The 23,085-nt window shown below is 33.8% G+C and overlaps 1 protein-coding gene across 2 annotated transcripts in view; it reads left to right on the forward strand.

Annotated features, from left to right (window-relative positions):
• LOC119080656 (ecdysone-induced protein 74EF) overlaps positions 1–23,085 on the forward strand; it is a 140,546-nt gene that overhangs the window by 42,544 nt on the left and 74,917 nt on the right. For both annotated transcript variants that reach the window (XM_037189073.1, XM_037189074.1), the window contains exon 5: positions 22–310. In XM_037189073.1, the coding sequence (XP_037044968.1) occupies positions 22–310 (289 nt within the window). The remainder of the gene's footprint in view (positions 1–21; positions 311–23,085) is intronic.

A 23,085-nucleotide genomic window follows, 5' to 3' on the forward strand; every position in this document is an offset into this window, starting at 1 on the left:
CATTGATTGCATTCATTGCAGGAAGAAAATAATAATGATGTTGCCAATCAATCATCGGCTCAACAAAATTACATTGACAATGACACGTCGTTAATTCAGCAGAGCATAAATTCAAATCGAACGGCCGAATCAAGTCATAATGATCTCTTAACCCTTTCCGGATCTTCGAATCAACACAATATACGTAATGAAAGTCGGTTTTCTGCTGCCAATCCACTGTTAGCAGAAAAACTATTATCGCCAAGTTTGAGCGATTTGGACAATCTAACAATTAGTAATGGACGGCAAGGACGACCACGAGATTTAAAAGGTATGTAATTGTTGCGTTTTTTTTTTCTATGGAGGGGGTCGTGCATAAATGACATCATGCTATTCTGATTTTGGATTTGACTATACGCGAAAATAAATGAAATTCAGTATAACTGCGTCAGAATTTCTTTAACATCCCCTCCCCTTATAACGTGATGTCATTTGTGAACGAACCCTTAAAAAACTGTTACAAGTTGAATTTACAGTCAAGTGCATTTACTGAAATTTTATTTATTTTTCCCTGGACATAAGCTATCTATTCCTCTCGATTCCTTAGCCCAAAAATGTAAATTTCATCAGAATAATCTGATTAATACAAAAACAATTGACGAGTACATGACATGAGCATTCTTCAAGCAGGTAGACATATTAAAATTGAATTATATTCGTACTTTTAGTACATAAGCGTACTAATGAGGTTCATATTGAAATCGCAAGTAAAGGGGTTAAAATCTACACGGCTCACTCTACCAACACTGTGTTGAAATATCAATTCTGAAAATAGCTCTTCGATACACAATTTATCGCATCGAAAAGACAGCACATTATACATCTTCTTACCTTGTTAGACATTTGATGAATGTGTGCACAGTTAAACGAAATGTATTTAAAAATTCTCACACATAACTTCAATTCGTTGCGCATGCTTCGCATCAAACACGAAAGTAGTAGCCGTGAAAATGTAATGGAAACTCTTTTCATATCCAAACTCCTCTAGCTCCCAATGAAAGTGAGAATGTGCAACAGAACAACACACATATTCAGCGCTGTATAGCTGCAAGTGTATGTGAACTCGACCTTGGCAAATGTCGTTATACCGTGTCGCGATTCAATACATTGGAAGAAAGTAAATTATATGCGGTCTATGTGCTAATGTTTTGCTTTGAACGCTTTTTATATTTTGTCGTACCCACCAATTTGTTTGTTTTTTACGGAGCTTATGTATGTAGACTAGTAGATTTTGTGTTGGGAGTATACTGGGTATACGTATAGCTATATTTGCACACTACAGACAATATACTCATCACCCATAATCGGTTAGTCAGTTAAATAATCTTATGTTTGGTTTAGATTGTACGTGAGTATATTAGATGCAGCGAAGATATTCTAAATGAGAATTATGTCTCGAAACTTTCATAATATTTTAACGAGCGCACGTGAAGCTAAACATTCGTAGACAATAATCAGATATTAAGACTCACGATTGATGATATTTTATAAATTTTTGCATCTTATCGATTTGTTGCACATCGAAGTAGATATTCGTCTGACTCAAACACTAGATGTAAATGGATCCCATATTAAGTCTTTACTTAAAATGGTTTGTTTGGTCCATTCATTCTGTTCGTTCCACATTTATCGCATCATATCAGAGAAGCGTTAGAATTCGTTTCTCCAATCGACCAATTTGAAAACGAAATGGAAACGAGCCGTCAGAACAGTCGGAGCGTTCGCTGCGACTGAGCCCCGTACGAACCCGTACATCTATTGCGTACGCGACCCTAGTTCGTCGGTCGCCCTACTCTTACCCTAAACCTACTAACCTAAAATTCTTATGAAATGTGCACGTCTTAAAAATTGCGCATAGCGCAATTACGAAGCCCCGTACGACGTTCCTTTCAACTGTAACCCAAACTTAAAGATTTTTGCAACAATTTATATTAACCTATATTTACCTATAAATAAACAATTTACGAATAAATATGCTACTATATAGCTCAAATGACGGGAATGATTTCAATGTTTTTATGTGATTATATTCTATGTGATATTTTTATACTTTTTGTAATTTTTAATATGGGCAATAAAAAAAAATATTTAAAAAAAAAAAAAAAAAATATAGCTCAAAAGAACTATCTACACCGTTATATAGCTCAATATAGCTGTATATATTTATAAATAGATATCCATATTTGGGATGCTTGAAACACCCCACACACATAACCAATCACTTCCCACTGATCAGTAACTTTGTAAGTATCATTTTCACCGATTTCTATTGTTTTTACAAAAATCCAAAATGGCGGCCGACGGCCATTTTGTTAGGAGGTGGAAATTAGTACAGCTGCTTTACATTCAGTAATACCTTTCAAACAAAAAAAAATTCATGAAATTCGGTCAAAGTTTACTCGATATATTAACAAAAAACACCACGTTCACTGTACAGCCGAGTAGCCACATATAAGCTGACTCCAAGAGACCTAGCTCACGCTTCTGTAAACCGAATTCCTGATTGGTACGGTCAATACCTATCTAATAAAGCAAAATTCATCGAAATCCGTTCAAATTTGGCCAACCTACAAGCAAAAACGGTTTGCCACCCTGTACCTAGTTCACTCCAAGGGGTCTAACTAACGAGTCGATCATCTGATTTCCATAAACTTTTTTTTGTCGATCGGTATTGTAAATACCTTTTATTTGACGTATCACTTACATGTTTAGCCTTTGAATGGCCGCAGATATCTTCGGAAAACGTTAAATCAGTTATGGGGCCCCAGCTCCGGAGGGGTCGACCCAAAATTGCCCATCTTCGAACTTAGCCTCACTATTTCGACTATATTTCGACTATATTTCAGGGAATTTTTTTTTGAAATCGGATTTGATTTACTCAAGATATCGACGTGACAGACGGACGGACGGACAGACAAAATTTTTATTGCGGATTCGTTATCTATGAACATAGGCAAACACTTTGCCCTTACCGTCTGCTTCGAATTCCATCAATTACACACGGCATCGTAATCCTATTAGCCCCTTGTACTTCGTACGGGGCTAAAAATATACGGAACGTCGAAAGCAATAAACCGAGAAGAGTACCTAAAACATTTTGCACGCAAGGAAAATGACCAATCACCGCTTTACTATCGGATTATACGTTTATCTATGATTCCCTTTGCATCTGTACGTATGTGATATTGTAGAAAAGATCTTTAACCATAGCTATATGAGCTATTTGTTGTTGATGCTTTCTATCAAACTCCATGTATAAATCACTGATTTGTGTAGCTACGCAAAATAAGTGCATATGTCTCAAAAACGGAAATAAGGAAATTGCAATTTTACATCATTATCCCAAAAATACAAGCGGTTCCTAAATTATAACTGTTTTGTCGTACGGACAAAATACAAAATTTTCGTAAAAAAGAAAGAATATCACGAAAACACAATTACTAAAAATAACAAATTGTGTGAATGAATGGAATGACTCGTCATACACAGTGTAGAGACTTTATGTTTTGAAACGATTAATTTTGATGTAAGCGGGTGTGTAATCTTGTCTTGTGCTACCACATAAACCTATTGCAACATCAATTTTTATGTGTGATTTTTCTACCGCCGGAAATAACTGTCTGCAATGCTATTTTATTTACAGTTTTAGCAGAAAATTAATTATGTCTGAAGTCAAGCAGTCCTCGCGATGGAACGTTCGAAACTATTTCCGTGTAGTGTTGATTGTAATTTTGTTTGTCGCGTTAAGTCAGAAAAATCAGAAAAATTCAAATTGATCCAAAACGATAAATTACCAGCTATAAAAGACGAAGACACTGGTCCAGGCCAAAAGAAATCTCATCAGTAGCGGGTAGCTTTGTCTCCAGGTAATCTACAATAGCCGCTATAGCTGTATCGGTTATTACCGATAATATTACCGAATATTACCAAAAATATACATACAGCTAAGGCAGCTAATATAGATTGTCTGGACCATCGATGTAATATTGGGTAGATTGGTACATACGAAGAACGTTTGTGCAGAAAGCCACCATACAACCATACAAATATTTCAAAATCTTAGTGTCCCCTTCCTTTTTGAATGCACCTTTTAACGTCCCTTCGCTTTGTGTGTTGTGATTAAAAATTGTTGTCGTTGTGAGTGTGATATATTTCCGAACTTTCGTTCTTCGTGTGTGCCAATCTACCCTATATCATGTATATCGATGGTCTGAACACAAATTTACGCTACAAGTGAGTTCAACTCATTTTTATCTTTTTATCAGTGTTATGTAAACGGAATGTGTATCTCAATATATTCAACGAATCTAGTACTTATTATGTTTAAAGTATCCGTCAAATGTTTGGTATAAATTCTCTTACTTTTAATATATACCATTGAGATCTTCATTTATTATCATCTTCGCTGTCAATAACACATAGTCATTTCTAAAAGTATTATGGAAATATGGATATTCTTTGGATTTACTATGATTTACGACGTTTGTGAACGCAATAGAGGTGTTAACTATATTCGATTAATCAGATGAATAATAAATAAGATCAAATTGTTTAGAGACACCTTGAATCACGTGAATCATGAAAAGATTGTAGAATAGCTTTTTTTCCATGATTCTAACGTAACGGTTACGGTAACACACTTTATTATACGACTTGTTTACATCTGCTGCTCTACGTACACTTCTCCTATCCCTTCCAAATCAGATTCATTGCTTCTTGTTGCCAATTCATTCCTACTGTTCTGTTGATTCCATTTTTATCCCTCGAACTCGTTCATGCTGTTCTCTTGATTCCATTCGTCGGGCTCAATTTGAATTTGTGCCGAAAAACTTGTAATTGTCGACTCTCTTTCGACAACTATATCTTCAATTGTATTATCTTTGGCATCGTTGACTTTCTCCATGATGACTTCATCGTGGTACCAATTTTGCTCAATTACAAACATTACGTCGTATGTTCGTACTTAACCTTATTAATTCTAAATTTACAAACAATTTCTAATCAGCTTAATCATTAAACATTATTTACGACCATAACAAAACGATTTTGTTTAATATCCCAATCTGTAACCCAATATAATGTCGAACTCCCAGTCATTTTTCAATTTTAAATCTACAAAGTTGTTGCAAAAATGGTCACATGACTGGTTTTGTTTTATTGAACTTTGCTGAGTTCGTTTTCAAAGACAGTAATACCTACTTAGAATTATTCATTTAAATCCAATTCGAATTAATACAAAATGTTGACGTAGTTCTATGTCTTCATCGAAAATCCATTTTAGTTTCAAAAAAATAAATAAAAACAAAAACCTTGCACCAATAAAAAAAATCACTTTACACTTATTTGCACCTAATACGATTCACCGAGAAAACATGCAGTCATTCTACACAATTCCTAATACCAATCTAATTGAACACATACCGTACGTATGCTATGCTGTACAGAAAAGTATCAAAACGTTTTATGCACATTTAATGATGTTTACTATTATTGAATAAATTACCTTATGCATTATTAATTTTTCATCAAATGGATTTGATCAGGTCACGGCTATCATGTCTTGTCTTTTTAAGAAAATATATTTATAAAGCTGAATTTAGTTCAAAACTGTTTAATATTCTAAGTGCATTACATGTTTGTTCTTTCTTATATTCTTATATAACAGCAAATTCTATATTGCTTTAGCTCAGCTATCATGTCGCACAGCTCTTAAACGTCCAAATGTAAAGTTCTCTGCTAGAATCGTTTTCTTACATGTGAATTTTTCATAAATCAACTTGTTAATGATACTAATTGGTGCAACAGGAAAAATGGAAAATCAAGTTTGAAAATAGCTCTGTAGGATTGAGTCCCTTTCGGATTTTGCTAAAAGATATCATGACTCTTATATCTTGACAACAATTCGATTACATTGATTTAATGGAATCGTTTCATACCCAACAAGCACTTAGGTCGGATTTATTTTTAGTATTGTACAGTGACAGAGGCATTAAATTTATTATATCTGTTTGTAACACAGTGTGTTAAACACACTGAATTGAGATCTCGTGTCAATTTCGAAGCTCAAAGTAGGGAGAAAGCTTCTGCCTAGAGATACCATCACCTCGAAAAAATCTCTGAACTTGAGTTAATCTTATCCCACTTATTCCTGGAATTTTAACTGAAACAGTAGATCTCTTTGAAGGTGGAGCAAAATTGCTCATGTAAATACTGAGATAATTTGCAGACCGTACACACTTAGTATTACAGTTGATAAAACAGAAAATGAAAAGTATTTATATGCTAGCAGGTCGCCCACATAGATTTGGCCTCCTCTCCTGTACAATGTTGTGCAATTTTTTTTTTTATTTTATACAAAAATCGAGAAATCAGTCAATTTTCCTTTTTTTATTATCGTAGGCTATTGTAGGCAGACCGTCAACAACAACAATTTCCCAATAAAGGAATTAAGATATTTCTCCTGTAAATGAAATGTCGTAGTGGGCTGTGCTACATAAGTACAAGTACATATTAAGTAGGCAAGCACTGCAACAGCACACCTATTCAAATTTCGTAATTTGATACATCTGTAGATTTCCAAATTTTTCGTCGGTGTCACAATGATTTAATTGCAGTAATATTTAATGGAGCGAAATAACGAGTAGATTAAGACATTGTCCTTACCTTTTGTGGAACGCTTACCGAAAATAAACCAGGTGACCGTAATATGTATCTAATAAAAGTTTAGAAACAGGCTATCAAACCTAATTTACCTTCGGAATTTGATTGTTATTTTTCGTCGCTGATACATCACTTCGTCATACTCTGTCCCTACTAATTAGAATTTTAGCTATTTTGTGGAGACGTTGCACCGCGCGTTCCACATCCATGCATGTTTAAAACTAAAGAAACTAATTTTGCATGAAAACGTATCATACTCAAAATTGTGAAGCAGTACTCAAACACTTGACAATAAAGTTATGGTTAAAATTTAATTAAACTTAATGATTAGACTGAGTTTTGTGTGCACATTTTGATGTTCTACCGCCATGTGAGTTAGGTATTATAATTGCAAAATTATTCCAAATTTATGCATCTGCACATGGTTCAGTATTTGTGGTGAATAATTTAGTTTTATTAGTCGATGAAATCAAGCTTGCAAATGCGGTATATTGGTATAAAATGGAAGAACCTAGAACTGTTTTATCTTGTTGAGTGAATGCAACTGTTCTTTTGAAAAGTAACGTAGAATGAATGAGTAAATTGCTTGTAGCAAAAATACTCTCAAAATTACAGAATAATAGAGAATTGTTCTTCCACCTACGAATGTCCTAGTGAATTTGTTATCTTATGAACAATTTAAAACGCAATATCTTGGAATTTAGCATTTACAAACAATAACCATATTACCAAGCATATTACCACAAAGTCTGACTCTATAAATAGCGAAATATGTTGAAATTTGTGCTTATATAGGAACATTAAAGAAAATTGTATAAATAAATAACCGTTTTTGGAAATCTAAGAACTTTGTTGAAATTGTATCCTTAATTATAGGACGCGAATCTATTACTTCTTTTGTTAATATTACCGTTTAGTCTATAATGCAAAATCTTCTACGTGATTAGTCTTAACAGAGTGTTTATTTTTCACTATAGTCATTGTCGATCTGAACTGTTTTCATTAACGTCTATGTTCACAATTGAAACATTGATAACTGACGACAATTCAACATTGTAATTTAATTGAAAATATAAGTAACCCTTCTGCCGTTAAAGTTTTCAACTCTAAATATGCCCAACAGCTGCCTTTCTTGCATTTTGTTGTTTTAAACTCCCATGGGTTCTTTATAGACGTTGAGTGTCACACGAGCATAAGTAACGAATTAAAGGAGTTTCAAACTCGAAATACTTCAATGAATATGAAATCAGTAGCGTCAGTTCAACAGGTGACCTACAGAAATGGTTTTATTGAAATTCTACCCGAAATCCTGAATGTTAAACAAAGATAACAATGGATTACAATGGTTTTTGCTTAATTTAAATTTACCAGAAAATAATTAGGGACTCGCAATAAATAACAATGTAAAATTGTGTCACAACGTTAAGTGGAATCTGGTTTTGAGATGAACTTTTTATTATGTTATCAGCTTTGAACAGATAAAAGTAAACCATGCAGCATGCCGTATAAAAAACTATCCCAACAAGGCTGAAAACACTCCACTGTAAACACGATATCGTGCGGTAAACTCATAACGCAAAAAAGATTTTAGTTTTTTTCCTTTTCTTAACTTTTTTATTTCAATTTTTCCTGTTCCTCAAGGGATGTCTCAATCTTAAAACCGAAAAACATTGCACTTTGCGGTCTGTCGTATTTGTTTGAAAGAACATAAAAAGACATAGAAATGTCTGGCTTGTTGTGGAACTCAACAAAATGGCAACAATAAATTTCATTCAAGTGGCACATGATTCGAATATTACGGTCTCGTCTGTGTTCCTACTACTTTACTCACAATATGTCTTTTTAAAGTGGCATCATTTGATTTGTGAAGTGCGTGGATGCATATAATAATGGGTCATAAGGACATAGGACATGCATAATACTAAATGTTTTAAAGTAAAAAAATCTACGACAATATTTGAGTGATTATTAATATTAACCTTAAAAGATATGGTTCCAAAAAAGTTTCAACTTGTCATTTTGCTTAGATAAGTGAAAAATCAAGTGACAATTTTTAGCTGAAACAGAAGTATTAATGGAATGGAACGAAACATAGAAATGTCTATTTGATGTCGCCAATTTACCGGCATCAGTCAGCTATATCGTCAGTTTCAGTAACAACTGTTATTATATAAAGTGTCACTTCACATTGCAATTTTAATAATTTAAAAAAAGCAAAATATTGGAATTGGGAGGATAATCACGTTATATGGTAAATTTAATTAACGTGATATTAAAAAAACTCATATTTTTGAATTAATTAAATTGTATCGTTTGTACTCTAATGAAATATGTATGCACTCCACATTCAATCGTTTAAAATTACGTACTTGAAGACTCATATCAAATTATGCCAACGCACAAAAATCATCTATTATACAATGTGGAATGAAAAAATTGTACAACAGTTATTTTTATAGGGTTGTGTGGGACAACAGTTGTTGACGTAACAAAAAAGAATTTTTCTATAATCTTCAGTATGTACTCGAACTTCTTGTTTGGACATGCACAATTCTTTGAAAGCGTTATTCCCTTGACTGAAAGTCAGGGTCTTACACCAGAAAATACCGAAAAATGTGGGTAACAAAAAGGATCACTGTGATTGAAAATGTATGAAATGCTATGAAAAACGTTAAATGTGGGTAACAAAAAATCGTTGAGGGCACGATAACTTGAGTAATTTTTAACCAATTTGGATGAATCTTTTTTTAAATTTGTGGAAGTAAAATACCGAGGCTAAGTTCGAAGATGGGCTATGTGGGACGAAGGATCTGGAAGCCATCCCAGAAAAACAGGATTTTACACTGTTGATTATAGCCTCAATCGAAAAAGATTACTTTGATGAAATTTGATTTTGTTGCGTAGTGTGTGTAAATCGTATAAGTATGTTTTCGATAATGTGCATGAAACAAGTAGAAAGAAAAATTTCGGCATTACATGCCCAGCCTCTAACCGGTAAACATCTCTTGTTAGTGAACTGTTAACAATTTGATAGTTGACTATCAACTTGATAGTTGTCTATCAAATTTGATAGTTGACTATCAAATTTGATAGTTGACTATAAAATTTGATAGTTGACTAACAACTTGATAGTTGACTATCAAATTTGATAGTTGACTAACAACTTAATAGTTGACTATCAAATTTGATAGTTGACTATCAACTTGATAGTTGTCTATCAAATTTGATAGTTGACTATCAACTTGACTAACAACTTGATAGTTGACTATCAACTTGATAGTTGACTATCAAATTTGATAGTTGACTAACAACTTGATAGTTGACTAACAACTTGATAGTTGACTATCAAATTTGATAGTTGACTATCAACTTGATAGTTGACTATCAAATTTGACAGTTGACTAACAACTTGATAGTTGACTAAAAAATTTAATGCGAAAAATGTCATGAGCACACTATGATTGAAAAGTGTAGGAAATTTTATGAAAAACGATAAATGTAACCATCATTCTTTGTAGGCAATATAAGATATAAGTCATTCTCAACAAATTTCTGAATATTTTTTTTAAATTCATTATTCCAACAATCAAACAAAATATGTTACAACTCCCATCCGAGTGTAAAGTTTGCGGCCAGAGCGAAGCAAGGGCCGTAATTCTCACGAGTCGTAATAATTTTATGGGATATTATATTCGACCAATAGAAAAATTCAATTTTACCGATAAAAAATAATCAAATACTGATAGAAATGTGGTACATGTCGCTGGCACCTCTTCAGTAAATCAGTAAAAAGTAAAAAAAAATGTCTTTCCTTCACTCTTTGTCGATTTTAGAAATATAAAGCAAAGGCGGGTCGTTCCTAGCGAATTCATCCTTTTACAAAATGCAACGAGAAGGCGTTTTGTTCGTTCCTAGGGAATTCATCCTTTTACAAAATGTAACTTAAAGACGATTTGTTCGTTCCTAGGGAAATTCATCCTTCTAAGAAATGTAACTTAAAGACGTTTTGTCAATTCCTCACTCTTGTCGTTTTCTGAATCGACAAAAGTGAAGAAACGAAAAAAAATTAATTAATTTATCGGTCCTTTATTACCATCCACATTTTATTCACGAGTGACGGTTTTGTAAAATACCGGGGACTTCCTTTTTGTACAAAACTGTAAGTTCGGTAAGTACATCTATCGGTTTTTTTTTTAAATTTTTTACCAAAGTGAAAGAGTCCTCTCATCGTTCCACATTTGTAAAACTTCGCATCTACTCTGATTAAATTTGACAAAATGGCAATCAAACAGAATAATAGATAGCTCATACGAGTGGGAAGTTTACGGCCAGAGCGAAGCGAGGGCCGTAATTCACACGAGTCGCATTTTATTTACGATTTGTGGTTGATTGAAAATCTTGCTGCAAATTTATAAGAAAAATGAGAACTCAAAGATCATTCGGTCTTCGAAGGTTTATTTGAAGAACTTTTTCTGTCAAATTTCGTTGTCATGTTTAGAGTAATCGATATATTAAATGTAGGCATTTGTATCAGTGATGCTTCGGAAGTTCAACAATGAAAATGGTCAAAAATATATTGAAAAAATTGTCAGTCAAGGGACCTGACCCGCCCAAAAGGTGGGACCTAGTTGTGATAGGACTAAATCGCCATCTCACCTCGACATCGACTTTAAATACGCGACTAAAGTCCTTGTGATAATTTACTATTGTCACACGGAAATTGAATATTAAACTACTTTGCTAGAACTATAAATGAATATCTGACCTAGTGTCTTCCTTGTATTTTTTTATCACACGTAGACGAGAAGTGACAGTACAGTAAACGAATTTTCAGACGCCATTATCAAACTATTATAATTTCACACGAAATGTAAAATTCTACCTCGAATCTCTGTGTACTAAACGTGGTCTCGGACTATTTACTCCACCTCCATCCAAGTTACCATATTACAGTTTTAATAGCGCACACCGTTGATATAACCACCTCCTACAATTACTTTGTAGATGATCAAATGTCGCCCCATTAGGCCTAGTGTGCCAAGGTTAATTCGTCGCTTCAACATTTTAATTATTAACGGAGGCGTGAATGAAAACAAGCGACATTGTTGGAGTTCAGAGGGTTTATTAATATGATTTAATAATTTAGGGGATTAATATGTGACTGGATTTTTGATTTACGTTGGTGATTGGTGTGCTGCCTAGTTACAATTTATATTTCTAATAGTAGACCTGTTCCCACTCGAAAGTTTGTTAGTTCATTTAACTTAAATAAACTTTCCAACCACAACAGACGGGAAGCACCTAAGCTTTTTTCGCTTTTCGGATAATAGTACATTACGTTCTTGTTTGGAGATTTTCATTTTGCCGAGAGGGAAAATTTCATTTTCACAGGGTGCTGCAAATAAAGTAATTTCTTCACCATTTTTATGTAATGATCATTCGTACAAACCTGTCAACATGCTGGACTACATAACACGAGCACCTTTGTTAAGTGTGTAAATTGTCAAAATTGTTTCATAGAACTTTTATGAATCATGTCAACAAAATGTCTCTTGCAATGTAATAGAATATGTCTGTCTCAAGTTGTATGTTGAGATGATTACATACGAAAAAAAAAATTATTGTCTTTAATTCACGACATTTTCCTTCTTCTGTATGAGAAAAGTGTCTAGACTTATTATATAGAAGTAGTTGAACCAAACATCAAATATCAACGACCAAAGAAAAAGGTGCTACGAAAAATAAAATGAAAATTCATTTCTCATGTACAAAACTTTGGGCTTTTCTTCTACTTATCATACTCATTCTCTATTGAATTTGTTCACTTTACAGTGGGACGGTAGGCTGGTGTATAACGATATTCTCTATAGCAATTCGTATGTATCGTTTTCACTTCATCTTTTCGGATCCGAACAGCTATATATGGTTATGAAATGTGTAACATTACAGACAAGCTGCTGTTCGGAAAGAGAAATGTGTTTACATTGAATGTCTGGTTCTGGGATTTGGATAAATGTCTTTAGATTAGATGCTGACTGAAGTAGATGATTTATTGTTTACAATTTACGGATTTATGTGTTTCTTGTCTGACAGAAAATGTTTGAAACGGCAACGGACGAATTTATGTAGAAAAGGAAAATATACATAAACTTTCACCAAACTGCCTATACAGCACGGCAATAAACTTTTACTTTCGGGGGTAGACGTCCGCACATGGCTCATTTGGAAAGGTTTTCTCCGTTTTTTGTTTTTGTTTTGGTGTGCGTAAGAAATTCGTACCGTTATGAAAAAGCTTTCTTGTTTGAAAGGCAAGGGACCGTCATGCCGACTGACACACACAGCAATGACAAGGGAATAATGGCGACTCTTCTGTTTAAACGAATCAACATCATGTCTAATTGGAATTAATTGAGGTTGACGCAGGCTAGACACAAGGCTTCTTTCTTTTTGAGTTTTGCAAGTGATTTTATGATTGGATTATGTTGAATGATAATCACAACTTTCGGTAACCCAAAAGCTTGTTTTAATTTGTTACAGTGGCGATTCATTTTATTGCGTTACAGTACATCATCATTTGCGAAAGACATTAGTTCGCAATATTTCAAGATTTAACGCGATATGAAAAGCATGAGATTGGAGTTGTCTGTTTTTATTGGTGTGGCCTTCTGACTTCGATAGTAAATTTTATATGGGTTGTTATAAATTGTTTCACACGCATAAAGACATTTTAACGCAACATAAAACCCAAAGAACATTTTTCTACCAACAAATCCATTCCTTTTCATACTGTCGCTAAAATGCCAACAGAAATTTCCTTTTTAACAAACTTTTTAATAAGCGAAAGGACGAAGTAGCGTAGTGTAGTAGCTAGACGCACTTAATGACGTAATTGGCAAAGAAAGTAAAGAATCAGCGCTTAAATCTGCAAGGTGTACCAGTCATTACTGGTATTCACATTAACTTTTTCACTTCACACATCTTCGTAAAGTAATAACAGTAAAAAAAGCCGAAGCTTATTGTAGGTGAAGCCAGGGAAAAATTTGTAATTTAAATTCCAATGAAACATCTGCCAGACAATAATATCCAGAAAAAAAGTTAGCAAAACTACCAACCACTAAAAACATTCGTTCATTTACCCTTACGCTTATATGTCTACCGTAGAAATGTTCATCCTATCTACCCTAATCAAGCTCCCAATTTATACATTTTACATTCACAAAATATCTACCGGCAAAATCTATAAATCAACTACACCATACCAGCACAAAAGCTACATAAAAATCCCACACAAAAACTCAATTCATTCGCAACACCCTCTCAAATTTACCCAAATATTCTTCACCCGCCTATAATACTTCATTGTCAAGGCCAAACCATGACCTACCAAAAAGTTCAGACAGTATTTCCAGCTCCAACTTATATAAATATACATTTTGTCGGGTATAAACGCCTATAATACCACCGTTCTACTTTGCTTCGATTTTTTTTTACGAAATAGCTGCCGTCGTATTTGCTGTATACGAGTTGAATGTTAGCAGAAAACAAATAAAAAAACGGCGTCATGTGAATAACCCTCAAAAATGAATTACGGATTAGTACCGGAGCCGACATGGTCCATTTAAAAGGATGAAATAGGATTTTACCAAAGGATTGTTATGATAATTTTCATTTCTGAAAGTTTTTTTCGTCATTCCATTTACGTTGTACATTAATTGAGCAGTGCTTAAAAGTGTGCAGACGCATTAACAATAGAAAAGTTTTATTTTGTTCAGGTGTTTGAAAGTACGAAAACGCCTTGCTAGACTGTGGAGGGTGTTCTGGTGGTTAGCTTAAATTTTTCAACATTCATTTGAATTGAACTTCGATTTTCTGGAATTTCCTTCTGCGGTTATGACCCAACATTTTTTATGAATCATAACTTTGAACATCTTATAATTTCACACGCTGGAAGCACATTACCTGAATAATTATCGAATCTGCTACTTCTGTTGATTTCTTCAAATTTACAAAAATCTTTTACTTCATTAGTTTTGACAATCCGAAGCTGGCCAATCATTTTTGCAGTCTTTGTCAGTAACAGATGACATAGTAGTTTCTTTTAGCTAATGCCGCGTTAGAATTAAAATATTGAACAACTACGTATGCGAAAGTCCACACTAAATCCATAAACATTCATCACTGGGCGTGCGGGCTATTGAAGCATTACTTCTAAGCAACAAAAGAAAATCATCACTTCTTGAGACGGATCTTGACACCCAAAAATTTATGATCATAATTTATGTACAAAAATAATAAAAGCTTTTCCAAAGAAAAACTTTCCCATTTGAAATTGGCTCGTATATATCTCGTAGCGTTAAACTGTAGAACATGCGGGTATAACAGCGTCTAATAATCCGCTTGATAAAATCTTCAAAGTTTTCTTTCATTTTTTTATTCTGCTATTTGGTTGTGGTTTTTCATGGATTGTAAAATATAACGTCCTTTAGCTAATTCCGTTTCATGGCTTCGTTTCGGAAACATTGTTTCGATAGTAATGAGTTTTTTCACTTTTACATAAATGTCGTCTGGAAAAGTTACTTTTCCTTTCGTTTCGTTCAACCCAAAATCCTATAAAACTCTGAATACACTCTTATCCCACCCCATTACCAATATTTTGGTAGACACACACATATAATATATATTATGTGAACTAGAGACCATGTTTGTCAAACGTACTAAGCGTTGTGTGATGTGTGCTCGTTTCGTTGGTGCGCTATAGAGTATACTAGCTTGTTTCAGCATGGAATGGGTATATGCTTTCAAAATAATTTAATGGAACGATGGACTTTCGGAGCTATTATATCATAAAATTAATTGCGTGATTTTTCAATAATTTTGCCAGACCACATAATTTTCGGATGTTAATAAACCCAAACTTAGTGTTCTATAATTCTTTAGAGCGATGTATGGATGATATGAATGAACAGCAATGAGTAAAGGTCGTATCTATCCTAATTGTAGGAGATTTATCTTGGAGAACATATACGATTTCACATTGAATTTCACATCGTGTCCATGCACAGAAATGACCATTGATATCAGTTTTGAGATGCATTGATGTATATAAGCTAGGCCTGCAATATTCAATCGAAAGTTTGCCTAAAGAAATTGTGTTACCGTAAAAAAAGGTTTGCAAAATTTTGGTTTTGGTTACCTCTTCTGTAGAACTTCGACCGAAAGACATAAAAAGTGTGTGTTGAATTTTCTTGCCGATAATATCAATCAAATGTACGCAATTTGCAATAAAGTACACCCTTATTGAGCGGTTTAATGCTCCAGACATCGTAGCTATTTATGTTACGATTTTCTTTACACAGATACCCAAAGCGTTTCCATTATAAGTTTATAACGTATACGTTCGTTTACTCGTTTCGCATATTATGATAATTTAAGGAACAAAAATAATCTTAAAGTCCACCCATTCCACACAGATTTGAGTTGTCACTTTCACTTTCAAAATCATCCGTTTCCATAATACCTAACACACATATCGAATCATATCGCATTGGAAAGGGAAAGTGAATCGACCTATAAATGGGTTTATGATGCGTGTATACATAAGAATCCTTATACAAAACATTGCGGGTGGGTATGGCGACGCGTTGTCGTTCCGTCGCGACGATACAAATATATACTTTTGTGATGTGTGGTAGAATACGAAATTTTCTTTGTTTGGTTTTTTTTTCCATTTCGTACTTGAAAGGTTTTATGTTCGATTCAGTTGCCTTTATATTTTTATGCTTTAAAAGGATTGCGTTGGTAAGCATTTCGTAAGGAGATATTGCGAACTCTCAGGGTTAAGATTTATGTGGAACAATAAAAAATGGAATGCAGAGAATTTTTTTATACGATCAAAAGTAATGTATTCGTTTAGCCGTATAGCGGTAATATAACGTTGATACATTCAATAATTACGATATTACTTTTTACACTCGACTCATTCAGCCTTTTTTCGGTGTTCCGCTCGAATTTCTTCTTTTAATCATAAATTCAATTGTGTTTGTAAAAATAAATCTTCCAGGGACCTGACCAACAAACTCCAAGTAGGTTACTACAGTCGAGTCGTGGGTACTACATACAGAATACTTCCATAATAGGTAAAAATGATTTCTCAATCATTCACTAATCACTCATCTTGTTTTTATACGTATGTATGAGCTCATACAAATAGCTTTATTTAATTTTAAAGGTTTGTTTCACATGCCTAATTGCCATTAGTCAATTTTTCATCAATCTAAAACATGAAATCACCAGAGGCGCCGACTTTGAATTCGTTCATGGGGGGCTCATGGGGGGCAAAGAGCACAAAATGATAAAAAAATTGTGAAAAACCCTAGGAATTTAAAGAAGTTTTGCATTGTCATGGGGGGCAATCGCCCCCCTCGCCCCCCTATACTCGGCGCCACTGGAAATCACAGCTCCATGTCAATAATATACTCCTAATATTGTGGAAAACGTTTATTTAACATATCTGCGAGTTTATTTGTTCACGACTTTATCTTCGATCAAGACTCCAGAGCAGGTTTGTTTTTGGTGTTTCATATAGCGGCTAATTTAAGCGGCATGCAAAAATTGACTGTGCAACATTCATGCACATACAATATTCATGTATTCTAATGGTTTCATATTTAAATTTAAGCAAATCGATTTATTACAAATCGAAATTGAAATTTTTTTTTTCTTCAATTATTAAGTTCACAATTCAATATTGAAATAACTTACATGTTTGTTGGACATAAATTGTAATGATAATTTAAGAACCTTTCTGCACTGCATATAATTGCTTCTATTGCAAGTAAGCGCACGATAAATGCTGCGTTCGTACATTATACAGTACACCTAAATAATCGAAATCTATTATAAATCACTTTTCTGTGTTAAAAGAGCTGACATATATTCAGGTGAATTTTAAGAGCTTTAGAGGTTGTGATATGTCTGCCTATGTGTTAATATGTTATAGTTAAAAGTGTAAATATCGATTGATAACTTGGCATTCTCTTTTCATTTGATTGGTTATTTGTTGCGCGCGTTTACCATATAAATGCTGCCTTAATTTTTATATATTTTTTCGATCATATTTACGGCTTTATATAATTTGAAGTTGATTTATTTTCCATACAATTTATAGCAATAATTAGAGCTGTGGACATTGAATTAAAAGTAGATTAAGATCCGCTAAACTCAATCCATTTCATTTACTCACAATTGTGGTCATTGCATTGCGGTAATGAAGTCTCTGGAATAAGTGACGAACAGACATTGGTTTCACTTTCCTCTTTCGTAAGTCCTGCAGCTAAAACTTGATAAATTGGTTGTAATTGCCCCATGTATATGCACATGCACATCTTTTTCATAATTTTTATGAATCATAAAATCTGAACAGAATGTTTCAAATTTTACCAGAATCTGTTTCTTCATTAATTTAAACATACCACATAAAAGAAAAGAGTAGTCAAAGTTCATCGCTTGTTATTGTCACCGTCATTGATAACAGGTGACTACTCGTCTAGAATTACCGTGAGTGACTACCGACTTCACGGAGAAATCACAATGTGAAAGTTTGATACAGTAACTCAATGAAACAAAATCAAACCATACACACTTCTTCGAACTTCATCAAAATTGGGTTTTTTCAACTATAACTTACACCATCTGGCTTCGCACAATACGCACAGACAGACGGGCTAAAAGCGCTATAAAAACTTTCAATTCAACACTCCCAGGATTACCATCAATAGACTGTATACTGTCAAAATGTTTTCCTTTTCTATGTCACAGGAGAAATGGATTGTACATTAAACTTCTACACAAATACCTCAAACCAGTCGGTATAGATTTTGTTACTGTATTGCTTAACTGTATTATATTCGATCCTAACGCTTCGATATAATATGTACTGGTAGATGGGATGGGGGGCCCATACAAATAATTCAAAAAGGTAAAAATAAAAATCAAATAATCCACCAATACAAAATTAATTTTTTTCCCATTGAATAACATCAAATGCCTCGAAATGCCTTTAATACACACAAGTTCATAATTACACAAGAACTTAGTGTTCAGTTCGATGTAAACTTTTTATAAGAGTTCAAGGTTTTATTGATATACCAGACGAAACCTCATAGCCGAACCACCACCACCTTCACATCCACCATCCCGACTTTTCATATTTCGGTAAATATTCTGGCAATCGAGCATAAACGAATGTATATACAGAAATAATGTGTATAGGCACGTAGAATATTAGATATGGATAATTTTCTATTTTTGTTCGATATTTTCTTTAAATAATTCTCTATTTTTTTCTCATTGTAAACTTTTTAGGTATAACCACAATGACGACGTATTAATATTACATTAAGTTTTATTAATGTTAAGCTTATTTGTGTCGTTCATTATGAGTATACTGATTTACCGTAGATTATTTTCGTCTGAAAAGAAATTACATTGAAATCGAATCTTACACTTTGCTTGTATGTCTACGACCGATGATAAATTTTGTTTTAGCTGAGCTGGTTCTATTTTGTTGCTGTATTCACATGATAAAATATTATGCAGACCACGCTTCCAAAAATATATGTAACCAAACAAAAAAAACGACAATAAAAATGAATTTGATTACGCAAAAAGTTCAATTCAATAGCGATTGATGCAACCACAGAACGTCCTCGGGCTAGATATTCCTTACTTCAAAATTTTCAAATGCGATATTCATCAAAAATAGCGAAACAAACGTTTTTGTGATCCGTTGCTCAGAAAGATGTTTGAAAAATATTTGAATGCCAACTATCGAGTGATGCCCAACCATTTTTAGATTCGGTTAGGATTTTTTTTGGATTAAATTTGGAATAATCAATGAATGTTTTTTAAAGTCTAATCAAAACAATAACTAGAGCTAGTCTCCTTACACATTCTATGTGGGTGGATATATACTTTCGACTTCAGTCACTCTACAAAAGTTCGACCGAAACATTTTATCCTCATTCGTGGCACTGTAAAATGTGTCTTGTTCGTATTACTCATGTATCTCTTGTCTTGATTGAAATGGAAATAGAAATATGAATATTAAAATTTCTGCAAATATGGTCATTTGTTATTAAACATTGTAATGCTTTGTTTTATGACTGTGAGAGTTTTTTTCACTTTTTGAATTAATCCGATTTTTGCGTTTTACTGCTCCACTCTATACACATTATATTTACTTCAATGATTGGGTCATGTTTCTACGCAACATGTGCATTATTGTAATGTAAAAAGGTTCTGTTTCGTCAGAGTATTTCGTTTTTATTATCTTTGTGATCGCTTTCAAATTTAGCCCATCATATGAGTTACCTTCAGTTGAGAATTTTATATCAATTTTACTGTAAATATTTAATGCAGACGAGATTGTAAAATTGTAGCCTAGTAAATCATTATCCGATGTGGCAACATTAAGTAGGTACCATAAATTGTATCACATACATACCCCAGTTTCCCTAAAAAAAAGTGAGACCAGCAATCCTGATAAAATTTCGTACCTTGTCGGAAATTTGTTTTTTGACGAGAGTTAACATTGAAAATTGACGGGGGAATTATTCATCAGGTCGACAGCAATCCGGTTATGACTTTCATAGGTTTAATTGTGGCTCAAGCTCAATGGTAAATGCGTCATAAATACATATTGTACAATTGATAGCTGTCAGTAGGAAACAAATTTAATGTTTGTTTTTGCTCATGAGACATCATATTACTCGATAAACAGAAAACATCCGAGAAGAGAAAAAAATTGGCGTGAACCTGCGTACATCACAATCATATACGTAGTATAAACAGAATTTTCGTCTGCGCGCAACACATAACTTAATAATAATTTACAATTGCTGGATAATCATTAACGGTGGCGATGATCAAACAATGCATCAATCCTGAGTTTATATTCTCGAGCGTATTTCATTATTTATTTCTTACACCGAACTTTTATCTGTTCGGTGTTAACATTTGGTAGCGCTATACGAAAAGTAAATTTTTTCGTTGGCAACACGCTGAATAAATTAAAAAAATTCTTCAGAGAAAATTACTATTTTCACAAATAAAATAAACAAATGCTTTAAAAAGCTGAATGTTCGTTTTTAACAGACAATACTCATGCCTTTTTGTTTAGTTGCCATAGATGTAAATAATATTTTTTTGTGAATATTGTAGACACGGCAAGTCTATTGGGATGATATATGTTATGCACCTCTGTCCAAATGTTCATTTTGACGGGTGGGAGAATATTTTCCTAAGCCGAAGGCGAGGATCAAGATCCCACGCGTCAAAATGAACATTTGGACAGAGGTGCATATAATATTTTATGTCACTCAGCATCATAATATGCAAAATTTGCAAATTATAGATGTCTCTGTGGTATAAAACGTTGTATGCAACTCGATGCAAAGTACTTTATTAGGCTCATGATGTGTATCATGACACACGGCCTGCAGCCTCGTGTCATAATCACACATCTAGAGCCTAATAATAAAGTACTTTGCACCTGGATTGCATAAATAACTATTATGTGTCGATGCAAAGATAAACCCAAATTCCATCACTGAACTGATGCATAATGTACGTTTTAACACATGTGCACATGTAAAATCATTGAATCTATTACTTGTTTGTTCACAGTAATGCCCAGTGTTTGATAAACAAGCCTACTGCGATAAAATACCTCACTGATATAAGGCTGTATATAAGAGACTCGTACTAATACTCACGCAACCGCTCGTATACGTACACGTCTCTTATATACAGCCTTATAGCAGTAATGTACTATCATTTCGTTCTTTTTAACACACATTTTATTATATCAAGCTACACAAATCAGAGGACATCGCTCAATTTAGTTGTTGCAGTCGATAACAGATGAGGCGTTTCTGAAAGATCGCGTGTCTTGTTTCTATAATTTCCAAAATCGATTGTAGTCGATGAGGTGTGCACTCAACGCAACAGTTACTGTTAATAAATATGGTATTTCTGGTTTCGGAGGTATGCAAAACATTCCCCATTTTCCCAGTTTCGTGATAATCGTTCGTTTTAATGTGATACTTTGAATGACTAAAAAACATTTCAATTTCATTTTTAGACCTACTGTCTGACCACTTTGCGTTTATGGTTATGCAAGATTTACTTGCTTATATTGCCAAACAAATCTTAAATTTGATAGGTCTTTAAGCACTCGCAACAATTTCGATCAAATCAGCATAATTACACTTTACAAAATGATTGATCGAATCAGCTCGAAGGCAATTTCATGGCTCATAATCTCACATACGTCATGAAATGTGCTGTGAATCAATTCATAAATATTTAGCGACAATATGCATTTTTATTCCACTCTAATGTTTGGAATTATTACAAACGAAAGACGTGTCAACATTTTGTTAGCCCCGTACGAAGTACAAAGGGGCTTATAGGATTACGATGCCGTGTGTAATTGATGGAATTCGAAGCAGACGGTAAGGGCAAAGTGTTTGCCTATTTTCATAGATGACGAATCTGCAATAAAAATTTTGTCTGTCCGTCTGTCTGTCCGTCACGTCGATATCTTGAGTAAATCAAATCCGATTTCAGATTTTTTTTCCCTGAAAGATAGTCGAAATAGTGAGGCTAAGTTTGAAGATGGACATATTCGGGTCGGCCCTTCGTGAGTTAGGGCCACCTAAGTGATTTAAGGTCTTTTGGTGATATTTATGGCAAAATAAACGATGGAAATGTAAATGACACGGCAAATGATAGGTATTGTCAATACCATTCCAGGAAAAAAAAGTTTTTTTAAATCGGGTGAGTGGACCGTGAGTTAGGGCCTTAGAAGTGAAATGCTACTAGGGCCCTATGTGTATTTTACATAGAACTCGAGTAAGTTTCATTCGTTTTTCGTAATTTTTGTTTGATTTGGAAGGTAATCGAAGGCCGAATAGAATGTTGTTGAAAAAAAATTAAATTTGGGTCCTTGGCCTAAGGCCGCTACTAGGGCCCTATGTGTATTTCACATATAACTCGAGTAAATTTCATCCGTTTTTCGTAATTTTTGTTTCATTTGGAAGGTAATCAAAGGCCGAATAGAATGTACTTGAATAAAATTTTAAATTTCGGTCCTCGGACTGAGGCCGATACTAGGCCCTTCAAAAAAATAAAATTTTTAGGGCGATTTGAAATTTTTGTTTCATTTGAAAGGAACGTCGTACGGGGCTTCGTAATTGCGCTATGCGCAATTTATAAGATGTACACATTACATAATAATTTTACTTTAACTACATTAACCGGCGCAATAGGCTTACGGTCAAAGTAGGGTGATAGACGCACTAGGGTCACGTACGCAATAGATAT

Source organism: Bradysia coprophila, unplaced genomic scaffold (assembly GCF_014529535.1).
Source record: "Bradysia coprophila strain Holo2 unplaced genomic scaffold, BU_Bcop_v1 contig_350, whole genome shotgun sequence".
Lineage (NCBI taxonomy): Eukaryota > Metazoa > Arthropoda > Insecta > Diptera > Sciaridae > Bradysia > Bradysia coprophila.